At 41.9% G+C, this 18,837-nt stretch overlaps 1 protein-coding gene across 1 annotated transcript in view; it reads left to right on the forward strand.

Annotated features, from left to right (window-relative positions):
• Nucleotides 1-18,837, forward strand: part of SND1 (staphylococcal nuclease and tudor domain containing 1) — a 410,452-nt gene that overhangs the window by 25,649 nt on the left and 365,966 nt on the right. The window contains exons 2-7 of the mRNA XM_027574982.1: nucleotides 3,067-3,216; nucleotides 9,114-9,234; nucleotides 13,424-13,502; nucleotides 15,813-15,973; nucleotides 16,723-16,814; nucleotides 17,458-17,616. Coding sequence (XP_027430783.1) covers nucleotides 3,067-3,216; nucleotides 9,114-9,234; nucleotides 13,424-13,502; nucleotides 15,813-15,973; nucleotides 16,723-16,814; nucleotides 17,458-17,616 — 762 coding nt within the window. The remainder of the gene's footprint in view (nucleotides 1-3,066; nucleotides 3,217-9,113; nucleotides 9,235-13,423; nucleotides 13,503-15,812; nucleotides 15,974-16,722; nucleotides 16,815-17,457; nucleotides 17,617-18,837) is intronic.

An 18,837-nucleotide genomic window follows, 5' to 3' on the forward strand; every position in this document is an offset into this window, starting at 1 on the left:
ATCTGACAGAGAGAGACACAACGAGAGAGGGAACACAAGCAGGGGGAGTGGGAGAGGGAGAAGCAGGCTTCCCGCGGCCAGGGAGCCCAATGCGGGGCTCGATCCCAGGACCCTGGGATCATGACCCGAGCCGAAGGCAGACGCTTCACGACTGAGCCACCCAGGCGCCCCAGGTCTCTTCTTTCTTAATGGTTTGCAGACGCAGTCTTTTCCTGCTTCTCCACTAAGGCTATGGCTGAATGAGGGGGAGCGAGTTTCACAGGAATAATGTACATGGGTCAGTCCTTTCCTCCTGGGGGACTAGGAATGGCACTGCCTGCCATGGTGAGCATCTATTCTTGTTGCTTAGGAGGTTGAATTCGTGCCTGCTACCTGAATTTGTATACTTAGTAGTATAAAAGGTGTCAAGCAACATGTAAAGTAAATCCTCTCTCTCTAATATTAATCCAAGCATTGACTGTTGTCTGAATGGCATATTTGGTGCAATAATGCAGAGATGTTCTGACAACAGTCTTCAGAATAGCATTTAGGGAGAGGGGAGGAGGTACAGAGGAAGTTTTGCAAAATTCCTGTGCACAAGTTGTTTGCCAAAGCCCTTTATGGGGCCAGGGTAATAATAGTTACAGACCCATTGCCCCCCAGGGATCTAGTTTACTAGGTAGAGGCATTAGAGGTAGCACCTTTCTGATATGTAGGGACAAAGGGGATTCTTCCCAGCACTCATTCTATTCTTGAGCTTTTCAGTGTTGTGTTTTTTGTTGTTTTTTTTTTGGTCAGACTTGAAATAAGGATTTTTTTTTTTCCCTAGCCTGGGTCAGTGCTCACTCCTATCAGGGTTTACCTTGATCAACTAAGGTGGATTTTCTTGTAAATGGACCTTAGCTTTCCCCCCTGAGAAGTACTGGGTCTCCTGGGAGTGCTTCATTACTTTTTGTGAAAGATTGACTACAACTGAGGATCAGGCACTGGGGACAGATGCTCTGTCTGGTTTATATGCTGTATGTAGCTTGGCTCTCCTCAGCCCCATTCAGAACTTGTGCGTGAATGATTTCAAGTGCAGGTATTCTATAATATGCTATTCTTGCTTCCGCTGCTTGTGAAGACTTGACTATAAATGAATGTGATCCAGGCTCTTTTCCTTTACATCCTTGGCGCTTCTCATTTCAGGAACACCAAGCATCCGGTGTTCTAATGTATCTGTTCTTTCCTGGCTTCACCTTGAAAGCTTGTCTTTTTAGAATGTCAATTCCTAGGGATGATGCCCAGGGCATGGGTTCTCAAGAGAGGCAGTTCGAAAGGCTGTTTGGTTGGAAACTATAGAGTTTAATTGCTGGTAACACTTGATCAGAAAGGGTATAAATGAAGAGCATGACCTGTAACTAGATAAGAAAGACTGTCTTTTATTATATGTTGTCCTGGTGTAGCCAGAGAAGAGCCATTTAGACCAAGGTCTTTGTGCTTAAAGTATTGAGGATACTGAGACATTAATCAGAGCACTATCTTTTCTGTTTAATTGGAATGTGTATATTTGTTGGACATTTCTGTAAAAGTTAGTAGGATGGATAAATGAATTGTTCATACAGTGAAATATACAGCCATGAAAGTGAATAAGCAAGTGTTTTACATCAACACGGTTGAGTTTCACCAAGAAAAACAAAACAAAAGGCAAACAAAGCAAGTTACATATGGGCACACACAGTAGACTCAATTTATATAGGGTTCAGAAATAGAAAAAATGAAACCATATTGTGTAGAGATGTATACATAGATGGTAAAACTGTACAGGAAGGCAAGGGAGGGGTTGTCATAATGGTGGCAGGGGAAGGGGCTACAAGTAGAGTGGGGCACAGAGGGGAGCTTAGGTTCCAGCCGTGTTCCTAGTCCTTCACTTGGGTGGTGGTTACTCAGTTCTTTGCTTATTTTTTAATGTGTATGTATGTGTTTAAATGTGTTTCTGTATTTATATTAATATTTCACAATTTAAAGCATTAATTGAAGTGGAGAGGTGAGGGAGAAATATCAGCTAAGCAAATGTATCCAGGAGTTGCCTGCCTTTCCAAGCATTCATTCCTTTACAGAGAACTCCATGGTATTGTCTGCCACAGGGCTCTGTGTTGGCAGAACTCTCCAGCCTTCCATCTACTAATTTTTCTGCAGCTATTTCTTGTTTTGAAGCGTGAGATTGGGAGTTTTTCAGAGCCAGTGCTTGAGTCCATCTGTTCATTAAATTGTGCCTTGCTGAGCGAAGACAACTTGAATAGCTTGGGTGACGTTTGTCATTTTTTTCTCTACGACTTTTCTTCTCTTCTCCCACTTGAAATCCTCCCTTCTTCTCCCCTGCAAATATTTTAAGTTAGATCCCAGTGAGCTTCAGAGCTCTTTTGCAAGTGGGTTCTATGCCTGGTGCCTTTGATTAGAGAGATAAAAGGAGCTACTGTGCTTGGGGGCTGTGAGATGCCTCTTCGATTTTTCTGTTTTAATCCTGGAGAGCATGGACTTTCTAGATCACTTCATATGTCTCCCTTACTGTAGACTGAGCGCTGTCTGCAACGGAAGTGTAGCATCGGGCATACTCAGCTCCTTGCAGATGGAGTGTAAAGGCTTCTTCCTTCAGCTTCCCTTTTTCTTAGGCCTTACATGGCGTGCTTCCATCCTAGAATGGGATGTGTGGATGGGGAGACATTAACTTCTTAATAATTGACAAGAACGTGGTGGTGCTCGCTGGATGAAATTACAAAGGTCATTCATCTCCATGTCTCACATGCCTCTTTATCCCGAACGGTCTATTTATTTTATGACTTCTCCAGTGTTTGTTTAATTCCTACTTCTATTTCTGGGTCTGTCCTTTGAGAAGCTAGCCCAATGTTTCTGTAGGTGTTTCTCTTATGAAATTAAAAAGGATCCCATTCATTTAGTCATTCAACAGTCATTCCACAAATATTTGAATGCCTCAAAGGAGCCAAGTACTGTTCGAGATGTTGGGGATACAGTAAGTGAACAACTTCTGCTATGTTCTTCTTAACCTCTAGACAGCTAATTTTCTCTTTTTTTTCTCCCTCTCCGTAGGTCCTCTCAGGCTGTGCCATCATTGTCAGAGGGCAGCCTCGTGGTGGGCCTCCCCCCGAGAGGCAGATCAACCTTAGCAACATTCGAGCTGGAAATCTTGCCCGCCGGGCGGCTGCAACTCAACCTGATGCAAAAGATACCCCGGATGAGGTAGGTGCTTCCAGAGGCTTGTCTGAGGCTGTGGACCCAGCTTATAGCCCAATCTCCTTGACTGATGCAAGTTTTGTAATCTTTTCCTGTATATTTTGAGTATTATTTTTGTATCATAGGAATGATGACTCTGGACATACCTACCATGGCTTGCATAGGTTTACACGTTCACCCTGTTAGCAGTAATCCCAGTCTCTGGCCCTTTTCTCCTGCCTTTTCCCATAAGCTTGGAGCCTCTTCAGGTTTGTCCGTGTTTTCACTCCTTCTCTTGGCCTAGGTTGGAATATTTCCTACATGGTCTCAGTCATTTGAGGTTGCCATTGGTTATGGCAGAGTTCTTTTATTAATGTATGTTTGAATTCTTCATGTTCAAAATTCAGAAGGAGAGAGAGTGAAAAATCTAGTTCTCTCCAGGGACTACTGATGTTGTTAGTGTGTTGTATCTCCTTCCAGAGATATTTATCACCTTCCCAAGCAGACACTCTTCCTTTCATAAATAGTAGCATACTGCATGCCTGTGCTTTATTACAGGTTCTTAATCTTGGATCCGTGAGCCCCTAACGGCCTCTGTGAATCCCCTGAAGTTGTGTGCAAAGTTTTGTGTAAACATGCATTGTTAAAGGAGGGAGTTTTTAATTGGTTTCTCAAGGCAGCTTTGTGGCTCAGTAGGCAGGAACCATTGTGTTGTGGCCGTTTGAGAGACTTGTGACCTTGCGCCCCAGCATCCCCCTCATTGCCCTGTTTCCTTACCCCTAGCGCCTGCCCACCTTGCTGTGTTTGGGGTCTGCCTTGGACTTCTTCAGTTCTTCTATCTCCTAGCAACTGCTGTGAGTCCAGACTTGGCATTGTTTAGTCTTCTTGGCTCCCGTACTTTGAAACCTCAGTTCTTGTCTCTTCTTAAGTAGTGCTCAGCTATCATCAAAAGTGAAATTTCTGGATTCTGATTATTTGTCCCCAACTTGATGATAATTGGGCAAGTTTGCTACCTCAGCTTTCCTCTGCTGTTCCCTGACGTGGAAGAGAAGAAGAAAACGCAACTCATGGGGCTCTTCTGTTTAAGGAAAACGTGTAGTTTTTAAAAATCTATAATAAAGGGGCATTTTTTTTGAGTTACAGGAATGAAGCAGTAGTCTAGAAAATGGAGAAAAGTCCCCCGTAATTCTTTCGGCAGCAATCCAGTTAGATTCTTGGGATGATGACAAAATAGGCCAAAGAAATTCTTTTTCATTGGTCCTCCATCAGGACCACAGGTATTGGGAATAGTGATAGTGTAGACATTGGGGTTATTTAGTAAGGTTGAAACAAGATCATGTCAAATGCTTAGCCCATGTCTAAAAGTACTTGATAAATGTTACTTATAATCTCTACTGCCATTTGTTTTAATTTCTTTTACTATAAATATGCCTAGTACTGTTAGACGGAGCCCTGAAGATTAACTCTTACAGCACTTTTCAGATTTTGGGTCCTAAGTGCTTTTCTTGAGCAACATTTGGAATAGTTCTTTCCCTTTCAATTGTGTGTTGTGTAACAGCTCAAGTGCTCATGAGAGGAGAAGCATTGACCCTGGCTGGCTAGGGCTGATTAAGTTCATTGCCCCAGAAGAAAGATGCAATGTAGCCTCTAAGAAAGAAGGGTTGGGTTTTAATTTCCTGTTTTGTGGATGGGAATCTAGGGCGGAGGAACACATGGCCAGTTGGAACTCGTTCTAAAATATTTGAACTGTATCCTATATAACTGTACAGTAAAATCTTACAGGAACTATCCTAGCTGAGAGAATACTACGTGCTCTGATCCCAGCCCTCATTCCAGTTTCATGTATTTATACAGTGTGGTGCTTTTTTTTCTCTTCCAGAGCAACCCTGTCTCCTTACGTTTCTCCTGGTAACTCTTCAAAGGTCCTGGAGATGTGAAGTATTTGATGGCTACAGATTTCACCCTTTCTCAGCCACAGTCACTACTTCTCTGTCCTGATAATCCAGTCTCTCTTTTCCCTGCTGTGATCTGGTTTCTGCCCCCCCCCCCCCCACCCCCGACCACCTTGCTTTTGAACCTGGTTTGGCTCAAGTGACCAGTGATGCCAACTGGTAACCCAAATCAGAAACCCGATTTCCTTTGCTCTTCCCTTCCCCTGTGACATCCAGGCCTTTATCAAGACCTAGAGAGTCTGCCTCCTTTAAGAGATCTCTTCTCCATCCTTAAAACTTCATTACTACTCCTATTTTTCTTTGTTCCACTCTGATGGTGTGCTAGGAATGCTGAAATAATGGTCCTTCTGCCTTCATTCTCCTCCCCTCTAATCCTTTCTCCATATGTTCCCAGATCTTTTTGAAACAGAATTGCATTCATTTCCTTGCTCAGTGTTATTCCCGCATTCATTTCATGTTTATATGTCTTTCTTTACTACATTTTAAGCACTTTGAGGGCTGGGACCTTATCTCACATCTCTGTTCTTGAACCTAGTCAGTGCTTGACATGAAACAGATAAACAGTGAATAAACATGTGAATAATGAGGGTAAAAAACCTGAGCATCTCCTTTTTGGGGATCAGTGGATTGTGGAATGTGGCATTACCCTTTCTCGCTGGTTTTCCTTTGTTTTGGAGCATGTTGTCTATTTTTTTCACATTCAGATGGAGTCAAGGATGATATTGCTCATTTGCTTCCCTTTGTGTCACTGTCCCAAATATCATTTGGTTGTTTATTCTCTGCCTTCACTCATGATACCATCTTTCAAAGGAGCTCAGCTCTCTCCTAAGTCCTGTGGCAGTAAAAGCAGCTCCACTGTATGTCCCCAGCCATCACTACCCTGTTCCAGGCTAATCCCCAGTGTTGCCTAGCTACTTAGGCAGCCTAGATACTGCACTCACGGGCACTGTGGGAATTACATACTTATTTCCCACATATTTACTGAGTTCCTGTTATGTGTGAAGCTCTATGTTGGTTTCATGAGAAATCCAGAAATGAATGTTATAGTCCTACATTCAGTGGAGCACTTGAGAATTAGGGTGGTGGGGTGGTGGGGCCGAGAGGAATTGGTTACATACACATGGGATACCATGGGTGGGGTGATGAGAAGATGGGATAAGAAGTATTGAGCACTGGGCCATGGACAAAAGTAGCTAGCTTTGAAGGACTACATACACTGTTCAGTAGTGGAGGAGTCTACCTGGTTCAAAGAAAAGATTGGAAATAAAAAACTCATTTCCTTGTGGTAGACCTTAAACCTTGCTTGAGGCAGGGAGCAGAGTGCAAGCTGCTAGGTTGCATGCTGTTGAACATTCTAAAGGGAAGAGGTAATTTTGAGTCTCAACTACTTAACAGCCATTTGCTTCTTAGACTGAGCTCTGGGACGTCATGAACAGACCACAGCTATCATTCCTGTGAGGCCATTCTGGAGCTTATTTGATAAATGCTTTGGGCATCTTTCCCTATACTTGATTCCTAGAGTTGTTCTGGGAGGCTTTGTTGGGATAGCCTTCTCCAGCAGAAAGCTGTCTGCTGGCTGTCCTCTGTATGGACACTTGCGCAAAGATTTGTCCTGGAGTGCTCTCTTGGCCTAGTGAGGAGTGGTGTGGTCAGTCGCTTCCGTGGGTTCCCTCAGTTGCCTCTCTTCATAGCTAAAGTCTTGTGTAGTTTGTGAATTTGCCCAACTCTGGGTGGAACACAACTTGAGAAAACTGGTTTAAAAAAAGCGAGGTTACAGAAATTAGGTTATTTTTTCTTATAGGATTAGGTATATGTCCTTTCCAAGACCTCCAGGGTGGCTTTCTCTTATTGCCCAGTGACTTACCAACTGTAAAATATGAGGTCCTAAGGGTGAAGAGAAGGGTGCTCCTTCAGCAAGTCTTAAAAGCTTTTAGTAATTTTCTTTAGTTGGTAGAAATTGCAGATTTCCCCATAGGTGCTAGATAGTTCCTTGTGAACTGACCCTTGATAAATGAGTTTTTACCAAAGTCTTTTAGGAGTACTTGTTTTGTCAGAGCTTTTCCAAGTATTTAGGAAAACCGTGTGTTAACTGAATTTTAGATATTAGTGTGGTCTCAAAACTGAATACTAAACATTACATTTGTAGCTGAGGATGTTTTTAGAGTGAAGTCGATCACTAAGGTAATAAAAATGGAGGAGGCGGGGTACCTAAGTGGCTCAGTTGGTTAAGCGACTGCCTTCGGCTCAGGTCATGATCCTGGAGTCCTGGGATCAAGTCCCATATCGGGCTCCCTGCTCGGCAGGGAGTCTGCTTCTCCCTCTGACCCTCCCCCCTCTCATGTGCTCTCTCTCATTCTCTCTCTCTCACATAAATAAATAAAATCTTTAAAAAAAAATGGAGGAGGCTGTGTTAGTTTGTTCAGTACGATTTTTGTGATGTGGTTGATGATTGGGCTCATTTTTCAATTACAAGACTTTTTGGTGACAGGTGGCTGTTTTCATTTTTAGGGAGTGGAGAAAGGGGTGGAAATGGGACATGAAAATATGATGAACTTTATATGACCATTGAGTGATTGGCTCTTTTGTTTGGGTGCTTTGAGGAAAGAGCATTAGATGAATGAGGATAAGCTTGTTTTTGTGTCCTTGAGAGAGCTTAACACAGGATCAGTTCTTCCTAGAAGCATTCCCAACTGATGTTACGTAACAGTGCTAGTTTTGTGAATACTGGCCCAATGGCTTGGTGGACTGCCATCTTTTGATTGGCTTCTGATTTCTGAGAACTCATATGGATGTTTTTCTTTTAGAAAAGCTTATTGGATAGCCCCATGGAATAATCTTAATGGTCTGAAAAGGTTAGCAGAGGCTTCCTTTCCACATCAGTGATATACCGTTTGCCTTTACTCTGTGTAGCTCGAACTCTGTGGCTCTGGGCAATTGTAGACAACACATGCATATCCTGTGCACGCTTCCCTTTTGTACTTCGCATTTTTTCTGCGCATGAGGTCCTGCAGATCCTATATTCCTTGAACTTTACCCCCTCCTTCCTCATTTCTGTTCTAAGGGAACTGGGGGCACTGAGCTAGGTCTAGACTGTAAATTCAAGTGCAGGTGGCTCTGACTGACAGGGCTCTTTCAGAGACCTCTCCTTTTGTACCATCCTAGAAGTGATGGGGTGGGGATCTGGAGATCACATGGAGACTTTGCATTTTGTGGATGTGTGGCTCACCCCTTATGTCAGGGCCTTAGATGGGTGGAGGGAAGAACCACCATTTTCAAGATAACTCCTTACCAGGGACCTGGGTCCCATTGGTGCAGCCTCAGACTAGAGCAGGAAACGGAGACATTTTGGGGAGAATTGTTCTTGCCCTTCTCAACTCTGCTGTTCTTAAAAAAGGTGAAGGAAATGATATAAGCAAGGCTATTACTTGAGCAGGAGACTCACTCTGAAATAAGAGCCCTAGAACCTTGCCTTCATTCTGACAGTGCCTCGAACTGTTTTCAGGCTAGTTTAATAATTAGTGAAAGCGCTTTGTAAACTGGAGAGAGGCAAACAAATGGAGGTGGTATTACTTATGTTTTCCCTTTGACTAGGTGAGTTCTTGGAGCCCATTCAGGAGTGGGTTGATAAATAAATACAAAGCATTTAGAAAGTAGTGGCTGGCTCATGGCAAGTGCTATAAAATTATTGGCAGTTATTATTCATGAAGTAAACTATAGCTCTGAAAGTACTGCTGCCAGTACCTGGGCAACTATGAGGCCTGTTTTTAGGGCCTGGGCTTGTTAAACCAACTGCTGGATCCTCCTTTTTTAAAGATCTTATTTATTTGAGAGAGAGCGCGTGAGCAGCATGAACAGGGGAGGGGCAGAGGGAGAAGCAGACTCCTGGCAGAGCTGGGAGCCTGATAGGGGCTCGATCCCAGGACCCCTGGGAACTAGGCGGTTCTCATGTGACACATTTGTTTTGTCTTTCAGCCTTGGGCATTTCCTGCCCGAGAGTTCCTTCGGAAGAAGCTGATTGGGAAGGAAGTCTGTTTCACGATAGAAAACAAGACTCCTCAGGGACGAGAGTATGGCATGATCTACCTTGGAAAAGGTGAGTTAGCAAGGAGAAAAGGATTTACTTCCCTCAGAGTCTAAAGTTTCTCCAAAGATCAGATTTTATCTGGTGGAAGGCCAGTGTGAGTTCTGATGGAGGACAATTGGCTGTAGGTGTAATTGGAAGTCCTTTGAGTACCAGAGCTCATGGTGCATAGGCGCTCCTGGTGCAGTGCCCCCGATTCCTGCTCCTTGTTTACTCCTGTGCCTGCTTTGCTGGCCTGGGTTAGGTGTGCGTAGTACCCCGTAGCATTCTTCCTTGTAGTTAGACCATCAGCCTGTGGAACCCAGTGGCTCTGTGCTTCTAGGTCTTAGTGCTAATTGAATTCCTGTAGATTTCCTATTGCATCTTCTGTTTCCTTTATCAGTCTTTTGGCTTTTCTTCTCCTGGGGCTTTTTAGCAAAGGAGGAGTTGTTTAGGGCTTGTGGGTTTTTGCAAGCCACATGTTTTGGAATGGAATGGAAAGAACACAGGCTTTGGAGTTGTGTAGATGTGGGTTAGAATTCTGGCTTCTGTTACCGTGTATTCTTTAACTCTTAGCCTTTGTAAGTCCTAGTTTTTTCATTTGTAAGCTATCGAGAGAGTTGAAAGAGATAGTATGTGTAAAGCACTTGGCTCTGGCACAGAGTATGTACTCAGTAATTGTGTGTGCACGTGCACATATGCCTGTTGTTTAGCTGGGTCAGGTGGCTCATGGGATATTAGGTGTTCTGATCTTTTTTGGATTAGGTACAGGGAGAGAATAAGATTGTGGAATGGAGTTTGAACAGAAATAGGACATTGAAAGGATTGGTAGGTTGTTCTCCATAAAGCAGCCTTTTGTGGAGTTATTTTGGGAGTGCGTTTTTTTTTTTTTAAATCTTTGATTAAATTCTCTGATTCTTTGATAAAATAACTTTCCAACGGAGCTGCTTTAGATAATTTTTTGACTTGGGTAGTACGTAAGCTGGAAGTAAGCAAGCAGCTAACAACATCCTCTTAAGATTCTGATTTTAACTGTAGAGGTCTTAGGAAACTGAGTTGGATGACTCCAGGGTGACCCAGGAGATGCTTCATTTGATTTACCCAGTAGACAAACGCCCTTTTCAGCCTCCCAGACAGATGGCTATCTGCTTCTTGATTAAATGGGGAATTATAGAAATATATAGAATCTTTTCAGAAAAAGAAACAAATTTGCCTTTTATCCAAAATTCAAATAATAACAGTAGGAAATAAAACACTTAGGCATTGTTGTTAGGTGGCTCCTGGTTAGAAAGAATAGAAGCACATGGTCTTCAGAATGCAGTCGCTCAAGGATTTTATCACCTAAAAAACTGCAATTCCATAACAGCTGGTCAGTCTTCTGTACCCTGCCAGAGACCTCCCTGAAACTACAGAAAATGTCAGGCACAGATATCTCTATAAAGAGACCACCTCTGAGAGTTCTTTTAAGTAAACTTGGTCTTCAGCTAAAATGGTCTAAGTGTTTATTTTAAGGGAAGTCGACGTTTAAAATTCTTTGTTGTTTTTAGAAAGTTCATTTTTAAAATTGACCCAAATTATAAACTGGATATAATGTAGCATGATACTGTACTAGTGTTTAGAATAAAACCTGCTACATAGGAAGTGATCAGTAAATACATACTGAAAGAATTTTTGGAATTATCTACATCTTTTAGTTTTACGGGTTTAAATGACTTAAAGTTTAATATTTTCATTCAGCTCTTTTAAGGAAATCTCCATGCCAGTTCTAATGGAAGGATACAGTGGCTTAGGTAAATTAGTATCCATATGTTTATCCTATTTCATGGCTACTGACTTTTTATTTGACAGAGAAGAATGGTAGAATTTCAGAAATTTTGGTTGACCTAGAACTTATTTAAAAAAAAAAAATTAAGTCTTCTGACTTTTGGAGAAAATCTAGTCATCTACGTGGTCAGAATACCATCCCAATTGTGACTTGGTCAGTTTTATAAGTGATAAGTACTGCAGTTTTGTAAGTGATAAGTACTACAGTTTTATAAGTGATAAGTACTGCAGTTTTATAAGTGATAAGTACTGCGGTTTTATAAGTGATAAGTACTACGGTTTTATAAGTGATAAGTACTGCGGTTTTATAAGTGATAAGTACTGCGGTTTTATAAGTGATAAGTACTGCGGTTTTATAAGTGGTAAGTACTGCGGTTTTTAAGTGGTAAGTACTGCGGTTTTATAAGTGGTAAGTACTGCGGTTTTATAAGTGGTAAGTACTGCGGTTTTATAAGTGGTAAGTACTGCGGTTTTATAAGTGGTAAGTACTGCGGTTTTATAAGTGGTAAGTACTGCGGTTTTATAAGTGGTAAGTACTGCGGTTTTATAAGTGGTAAGTACTGCGGTTTTATAAGTGGTAAGTACTGCGGTTTTATAAGTGGTAAGTACTGCGGTTTTATTAGTGGTAAGTACTGCGGTTTTATAAGTGGTAAGTACTGCGGTTTTATAAGTGATAAGTACTGCGGTTTTATAAGTGGTAAGTACTGCAGTTTTATAAGTGATAAGTACTACAGTTTTATAAGTGATAAGTACTAAGCAAGAATAAGATCCTTGGCCTGCAAATCCCCCATTTCAGTATTCTGTCCACCACATTTTGTTGCCAGAGTTCAGCCCAGGGAAGTATATTTTTCTTCCTTTTGAAGGAGCAATCAGAACTCACTTTTTAGAAGTGGGCCAGCCAACGGCTTTTTCACAGTGCCCTGTGCCAAGAAACTGAAAGCTATTTGGCATGCAGTTGATTGGCTGGTTTTGTGACCACACACCTTGTTTGTACCTGGGCTTCGTTCTTTCTGCTCCCTGACATCTTGGCACCTTATTGCTCAAGTTTTCATTTAATTGTTAAACCTTTCCTTTTGACTTTTTACTCTTTGGGATTCCTGTTGTTTTGAAACAACCATTGTAATATTTGCTAATGTCAGATAGCTGTGTGTGCCTGTGTCTGGCCTCCACAGTAACCTCACTGGAGAGGTTCTGATGATCCATGCTCAGCCTCAGAACCTGAGAATTTGTTGTATAAATATCATTCATCTCGACTTTCCTTGGTAGTAAAAGAGGCTTATAATTTGCTTCTGTAGCAATTTGGGCAATGCTAATGGCAGGACATTTAGGCTGGATTTGGGCGTGGTGTATATATTGTTACTGCTTACAGAAGTCAATACATAGTGTATATAAATCTTAAGAATTTTACTCTTTGCTGACCTTACCTATTAGCTAGACTCCTGTGTTTCAGTTTATTTGGGACCTTGTTCTCTGCCACATTAAAGATTTTTATGCAGCAGTTCCTTCACAGATGTCTTCCTTTATTGCTTTGTCTGACAAGCGGAGATTTAAGAGCATACAGAACCTGAAAGCTTTTTCAATAGCATGGAAATGCAATTAATGTTTCAAGTGCCCAGGTAGAACCTAATCAGATTGGGTTTTAAGTTTAACTTCATTTTTCTTGCTTGCTACTATATGATAGATTAGAAATCTAGACACTACCTCTGCCCCTCTGTCTCTGAGAGCAGGAGAAAGTCTTTGACAAACAGTGTAGCTTGTCTTGGTGTCCTCTTGGAGCAGAGAATAGGGTATCCTGAGAGGAGTTAGACTTGCTGTGTAAAACATGATAGACAATCCTAAATGAATCCATGATTGTACATGTGTGGGGACTAATTTTTTGTTTTTAATTCCTGCTGTGTACTGGGCACTGGGTTAGATTTACAGACATTGTGGTTTAATTTTCGCAAGAACCCATGTGGCAGGTATACTTCCCATTTTATAGGTGAATAAAATAAGATACTGAGAGATCTTGTCTAAGCTATTAAGTGGCGGAATTTGTATTCTGCTCCAGGCCTCTGCTCCTTAGGTCAGTGTTCTTTATACTCTCTTGGGCTGCTGTGTGTGTCTTGCTTTTCTTTCAGTCTCCGTAGTTCCCGAGATTGCCTTTGGCCTGGAAGATACGCAAGAAAATTAGAAACAAAGTCCTGAAGAAGAAGATTTAAAGACCTTTGGGTCTTTAAGACTAGACATTTTGGGAGAAGAGGTTTTCTGAAAAACCCAACACTATGTTGCTGCCCTGTCCAGTTCTCTGGCAACATCATTCTTCTTGAAGAGTTAAGGGTGAAAGTGGTTCCATTTGAGCTCTGCTGCTTTGGAGACAGATTTGCATCTTGTGTTTAATTCCCTTTTTCCTCCTCAGATACCAATGGGGAAAACATTGCAGAATCTCTGGTTGCAGAGGGCTTGGCCACCCGGAGAGAAGGCATGAGAGCTAATAAGTAAGTATTTATTACTCTTCTGACCCCCTCAAACTTCCTTCTCCTCCACCTTGAGAGCTGGGGTCGCTCAAAAGAGGTTGGGTAGTCAGCTTTACTGTGTCTTTGCTGCATTTTCTTTCCTGTCCCCTGGGTAACTTGGTGCTGTCCCCTGGTGCTCTCCTGGCTTTTAGGACATTTCCTGCCCCAGTGTGGATTATTCTGAGCCGGGAGGTCACTCAAGATTCATTAGTAGCATTTGACATGTATAATTCCTTTAAATAAAGGAGTTTGAGACAAGGCATTTCCATTCTTTATATTCATAAGCGCCAATAGGCTATGTCTTACACGATAGATATTCAGTTCCAGAGTATTTATCCATCCATCCCAAAAGATTGAGCACTTACTATGTACCGGGCTGTGTTCTGGGCACTGAGAATACAGCAGTGAACAGTTTCTGCTAACATTTTAATGGGGAGATAGACAAGAAACCAATAAACAAATAGATATACAGTATATCATGTGCAAGAAATAAGTGCAATGAAAAATAAAGTGGAGTGAATTAAATAGAATTCAAAGCAAAATCTGCTGCTTAGAATCTAGGGAAACTGACAAGGGTTCAATGGTTCTGTTTTAAAGTCAGGGAAAATTTTCTGTCTCTCCAAAGCCTTTTAAGCCTGTTTTGGTCTACCGATCTGTAGATGCTTAAATAGTAGGTAGAAATGTATTTGTTTAGCTAATGGCAGTGTGAACGTAATGGGAATGAGTGTTAGTTATGTAAGCTTTATAGCACATGTATCATGTTCAAGTTCACCAGTATTGGCTCACAGTAGGATGGATTGCAGCTGGCTTTAATTAACACTTTAGTCTCTGAAAAGTGATATGTTACATCAGTAATTTGGAGGCTAAAGATGCTGTTTAAATCATTAAGTCCTTGCTGTATTATATGACTGTTGTTGGTGTACAAAAGGTTTTAGGTAAATATTTGCATGAACTGTACCAGTGATGAGGATGAGCAAAGACAAGAATGTACTTTTTGCATTCTTCCTGCCTTCATAGACTTTGAGGCCAACTCATTCACCGTATACTTCTGTGGGTCCTTTCTAACTGCAAAGAAACATTTGTTGGAGCCTATAATTGGGGGGTGAGCATGTTGGGAATTTAATTGAATAAAGACATTTGTCTTAAGTGGCACTTTTGGAGGCTGAAGTTGTATCTTAAGGAGAATTGTTGACATGATTATCATTGCAGTATTTTTTGGGAATCCAGTTTGCAACCAGAATGAAAATTTTTAAAAAGCTCATAGCTCTGTTGTACCATCTCAACAAAGAAATCTCCCCTGGAGTCCCAGTCTTTTTTCTTTAAAGCTGTCTTGACTTCTCCTTTCCTCAGATTCTATGTTTGCTTCTATCTCTTAAGCTACATTTTTTATTGAATTCTGGTTGCAGTCTTGGGTCCCCAAAGATGTGACTATCTTCTTTGGGAAGGAGGGGAAAAGAACAGTACTAAAGACTTCTGGCTTAAGAAATTGTAGGTCAGGGATCTCTGTTCCCATATCCCTACTGCTCAAGGTGGGAGATTCAATTTATGCACACAGCCTTTGATGGGACCGGGTGTTGAGATTGTGGAAAGGCCTTGGAGTTCACTGTTCCCTTTAGCTCAGGGGTGTGTTTCTGGGGCGGCGAAGGGGGAAACCATTTCTGGTTTTGTTTTCAGGTCTATCTTCTGGTTTTCTGACTTTTCTCATATATATTTGGTTTCCTGCTTCATGAAGGAGGAGTCTTCCATTTTCAAAATGGAAGCTTTTCAGACTTCTTTTGCCTAGCTGGTCTTATTGAACGTGTAAGTAGTTTTGGGGTGACATCTGTAATAATAGTATTTGCTCTGTATTCCCCAGCCCTGTTCTGTAGACAATAGGGAATAAGAGTGGTTCTTAGTCACTGTCCTTGTGCTGTGTTGTGCTGAGCTCTTCCTGGATTCCAGTTCCTGAATCTGGGATGGTTAAATGAGGCTATACCCCCCGGAGAGGCTTCCCTCTGAGCCACCAGCTTGTTCTCTTGTAATCACTGATGGTGGTAGTACCGAGATGTGTGTTCTTTGCATCTTCTCATTAAATGCTCTTAAGAGCAAATCTGTTGTTTTGAGGGAACAAGACTGGAATCCGGAAATTACACTCATGGTGATTTTCTGGTTATAGGCTTGGGTCTGTAGCCATAGGTCTGAAACAAAAGCTTTGGTTTCTTCAAGGGGAGCAGATGCTGAGTTCAAAGAAGAACCTGATTTTTTTTTTCCCCGTTGTGAACTTATCACACGTGTTTCTTTTTCATGTCCCAGTCCTGAGCAGAACCGACTCTCAGAATGTGAGGAACAAGCAAAAGCAGCTAAGAAAGGAACATGGAGTGAGGGAAATGGTTCACATACTATCCGGGACCTCAAGTACACCATTGAGAACCCAAGGCATTTTGTGGACTCACACCATCAGAAACCTGTCAATGGTGAGGCTGGTGGGAAAAGACAGACAAGACGCAGAGTGATTTCTGTTTGCTCTCAAGTGTCTTGAGGTTTATAAAAGCTATTTTACTTGGTATCCAAAGGAAATTGTTAAGAGTGCAATAGCACTGTGGTATTTTGGAAGGTAACTTGAATCCAGTTCATGTAGGTTACATCAGATGTATTTTGAGAGAGGTTAATCCTTTGCTGGTGCAGGGTAGTAGATTGCTGGTAATTTTCCACATTGGGTAACTTGCTGTGTTCTAAAAGCTGCTGCTTAAGTAACATCCCTGAAATTATATTCTGTATATAAGTAAAGACACACGCACACACACACACATGCATACACTCATTCACACTGTAGTTCTTGGCCCAGTTTTGAGACTTCGTTAACTACAGACTGAGTAGAATAAAATTATTACCAAATCTGAATTATTACTTATTTTTTGCTGCACACTTGGTACTCAAGTGGTGAGCCCCCTAGCTTACGGATAACAAAGCCTAGGTATGAGCCACGAGATCCCAGAAAGTAGAGAAGACCTAGAAGTCAGTCTAATCTGTATTCCCAGGAGTAGTTTGTAGAAGACTCTGTTGTATGGATACTTGTGATCTTTCTAGTGTTTTGTCACTTCTCAGAGGGAGGCTTTCTGGGGGTTTTGGGGAGATGAACTGTGTTAAATGGAGTTTGATTGGGCATTGTTTATCCCTGGCACAACTTTTGCTAATGACTTAAGCTGTTTATTCTGTCACACAGCTATCATCGAGCATGTGCGGGACGGCAGTGTGGTCAGGGCCCTGCTCCTTCCAGATTACTACCTGGTTACGGTCATGCTGTCAGGGATCAAGGTCAGACCATACAGTGGGCTATGGGGTGGATATAGGGTTTGTGGAAGCATTCAGTGACAGGTAGATTCTTCTACTCTGGGACTCTGGATTTACTTATTCTTCCTAATATGGGCCATTAGCATTGACTAGAGTACTTTATACTGTAAACTTTGCAGTGGGACTATTCTCATTAGATCAAATAAGATTAAAAAAAAAATCTTTTAAAGTACTTAGGGTTTGTTTCGAGTGGGCTGTGGTGAAGAGGTGGTTGAGACGCAGAAAGCAAACTTCAGAGCTTTCTGTCTCTTCTGAGAATGGCTTGTCTTAATGTAAAATATCCATTTTGATTAAAAAAAAAAAGATTGGGGATTTAAAACTAGGCATTTGTGACTCTTTTCTTGGCAAGGGGTAATTTTCAAATATAATTTAAAATTGCCCCATGATAGTGACATGAGTTTTATTTACCTTCCCAAGAAGTCTGACAATTTGCTATTTCTAGTCCCTTTTACCAGTATGTTTTAAAAAGGGGTTAGAAGGCCTGATTTGAGACCTTCCGTAGCTTAGCTTTGTGGTATTTGCGGTTTGGGGTGGTTTGGTGTGGTGTGAGGAGTGCCTGGCACTCACACTGAGGCTGCATTACCCACCTACCTTACTCTTGTTTTAGTGCCCAACTTTTCGGCGGGAAGCAGATGGCAGTGAAACGCCAGAGCCTTTTGCTGCAGAAGCCAAATTTTTCACCGAGTCTCGACTGCTTCAGAGAGATGTTCAGATCATTCTGGAGAGCTGCCACAACCAGAACATTCTGGGTACCATCCTTCATCCAGTGAGTGTGCCCGTGCAGACTGGGCTGTATGGGGTTAGGGGTGCATTTGGTGTTTGATGGGCTGTGGTTTGCTTCTCTTCTCTCTGTATTTAAGAACCTTTTATATATCTTGGCAGGATTATCATCTGATTTTTGAGGCATTTTCTAGGGAGACATCAGTTAACTGATAGAATTGGACAGATCTGTCCAACTTACTCACTTTTAGAAAATGAACCTCAACTTTTGAGTTTGTAAGGGGAGGAGGAACTCCTGTTTCTCAAGTGTTGGCCCTTGAGGTTCAGAATAGGCAAGTTGAAGGGCTGCCCCATAGATGAGCGGTGGCACTGAACTGTGTAGAACAAGATTGCTGAGGTTTGTATGTAGCTCTAGAGGGAGCTCTTTAAAGTACTGGTGGAACTAGGGGCGCCTGGGTGTCTCAGTCAGTTAGGTGTCTGACTCTTGGTATCGGCTCAGGTCATGATCTCATGGGTCCCGAGATCAAGCCCCTTGTTGGGCTCCCTGCTCATCGGGAAGTTGGCTTGAGATTCTCTCCTCTCCCTCTGACCCTTCCCCTGCGTGCTCGCTCGCTCGCTCTCTCCAATAAATCTTTACTTTTTTTTTTGAATTCTATCAAATATTTATGTATTTATTTTTTTTAATATTTTTAAAATTTCAATTCAGTTAACATAATTCAAATAAATGTTTAAAAAAATAAAGTATTGGGGCACTTGGATGGCTCAGTCGTTAAGTGGCTGCCTTCGGCTCAGGTCATGATCCCAGGGTGCTGGGATCGAGGCCCGCATCGGGCTCCCTGCTCCACGGGAAACCTGCTTCTCCCTCTCCCACTCCCCCTGCTTGTGTTCCCTCTCTCACTGTGTGTCTCTCTGTCAAATAAATAAATAAAATCTTAAAAAAAAAAATAAAGTATTGGTAGAACTATGATGAGGAAACCTTTTTATGGAAAAATTACTTTGTGTACTCCAGGCCTTATCCACTTACCTCCTAACTCTGCTTTTGAGCAGGAAATAGGTTCTTTATGTTCTTCTAGTTGTGACTATCAGTTCTTCCCAGGCATAGACTTTGGTAGGTGAGTTCCTCCTGGAAAGGAAGTGACGTTGTTTTGTACCACCCAGGTGCAAGTGAATTTTCATTATTGTAACCTATATCTGGTACAGATTAAACTACTGTTACTTATTCTTTGGCTAGAGATTTCTTTCATGATGGCTGGTGTGGAAGGCTGGG

Source organism: Zalophus californianus, chromosome 12, assembly GCF_009762305.2.
Source record: "Zalophus californianus isolate mZalCal1 chromosome 12, mZalCal1.pri.v2, whole genome shotgun sequence".
In the NCBI taxonomy this organism is placed as follows: Eukaryota; Metazoa; Chordata; class Mammalia; order Carnivora; family Otariidae; genus Zalophus; species Zalophus californianus.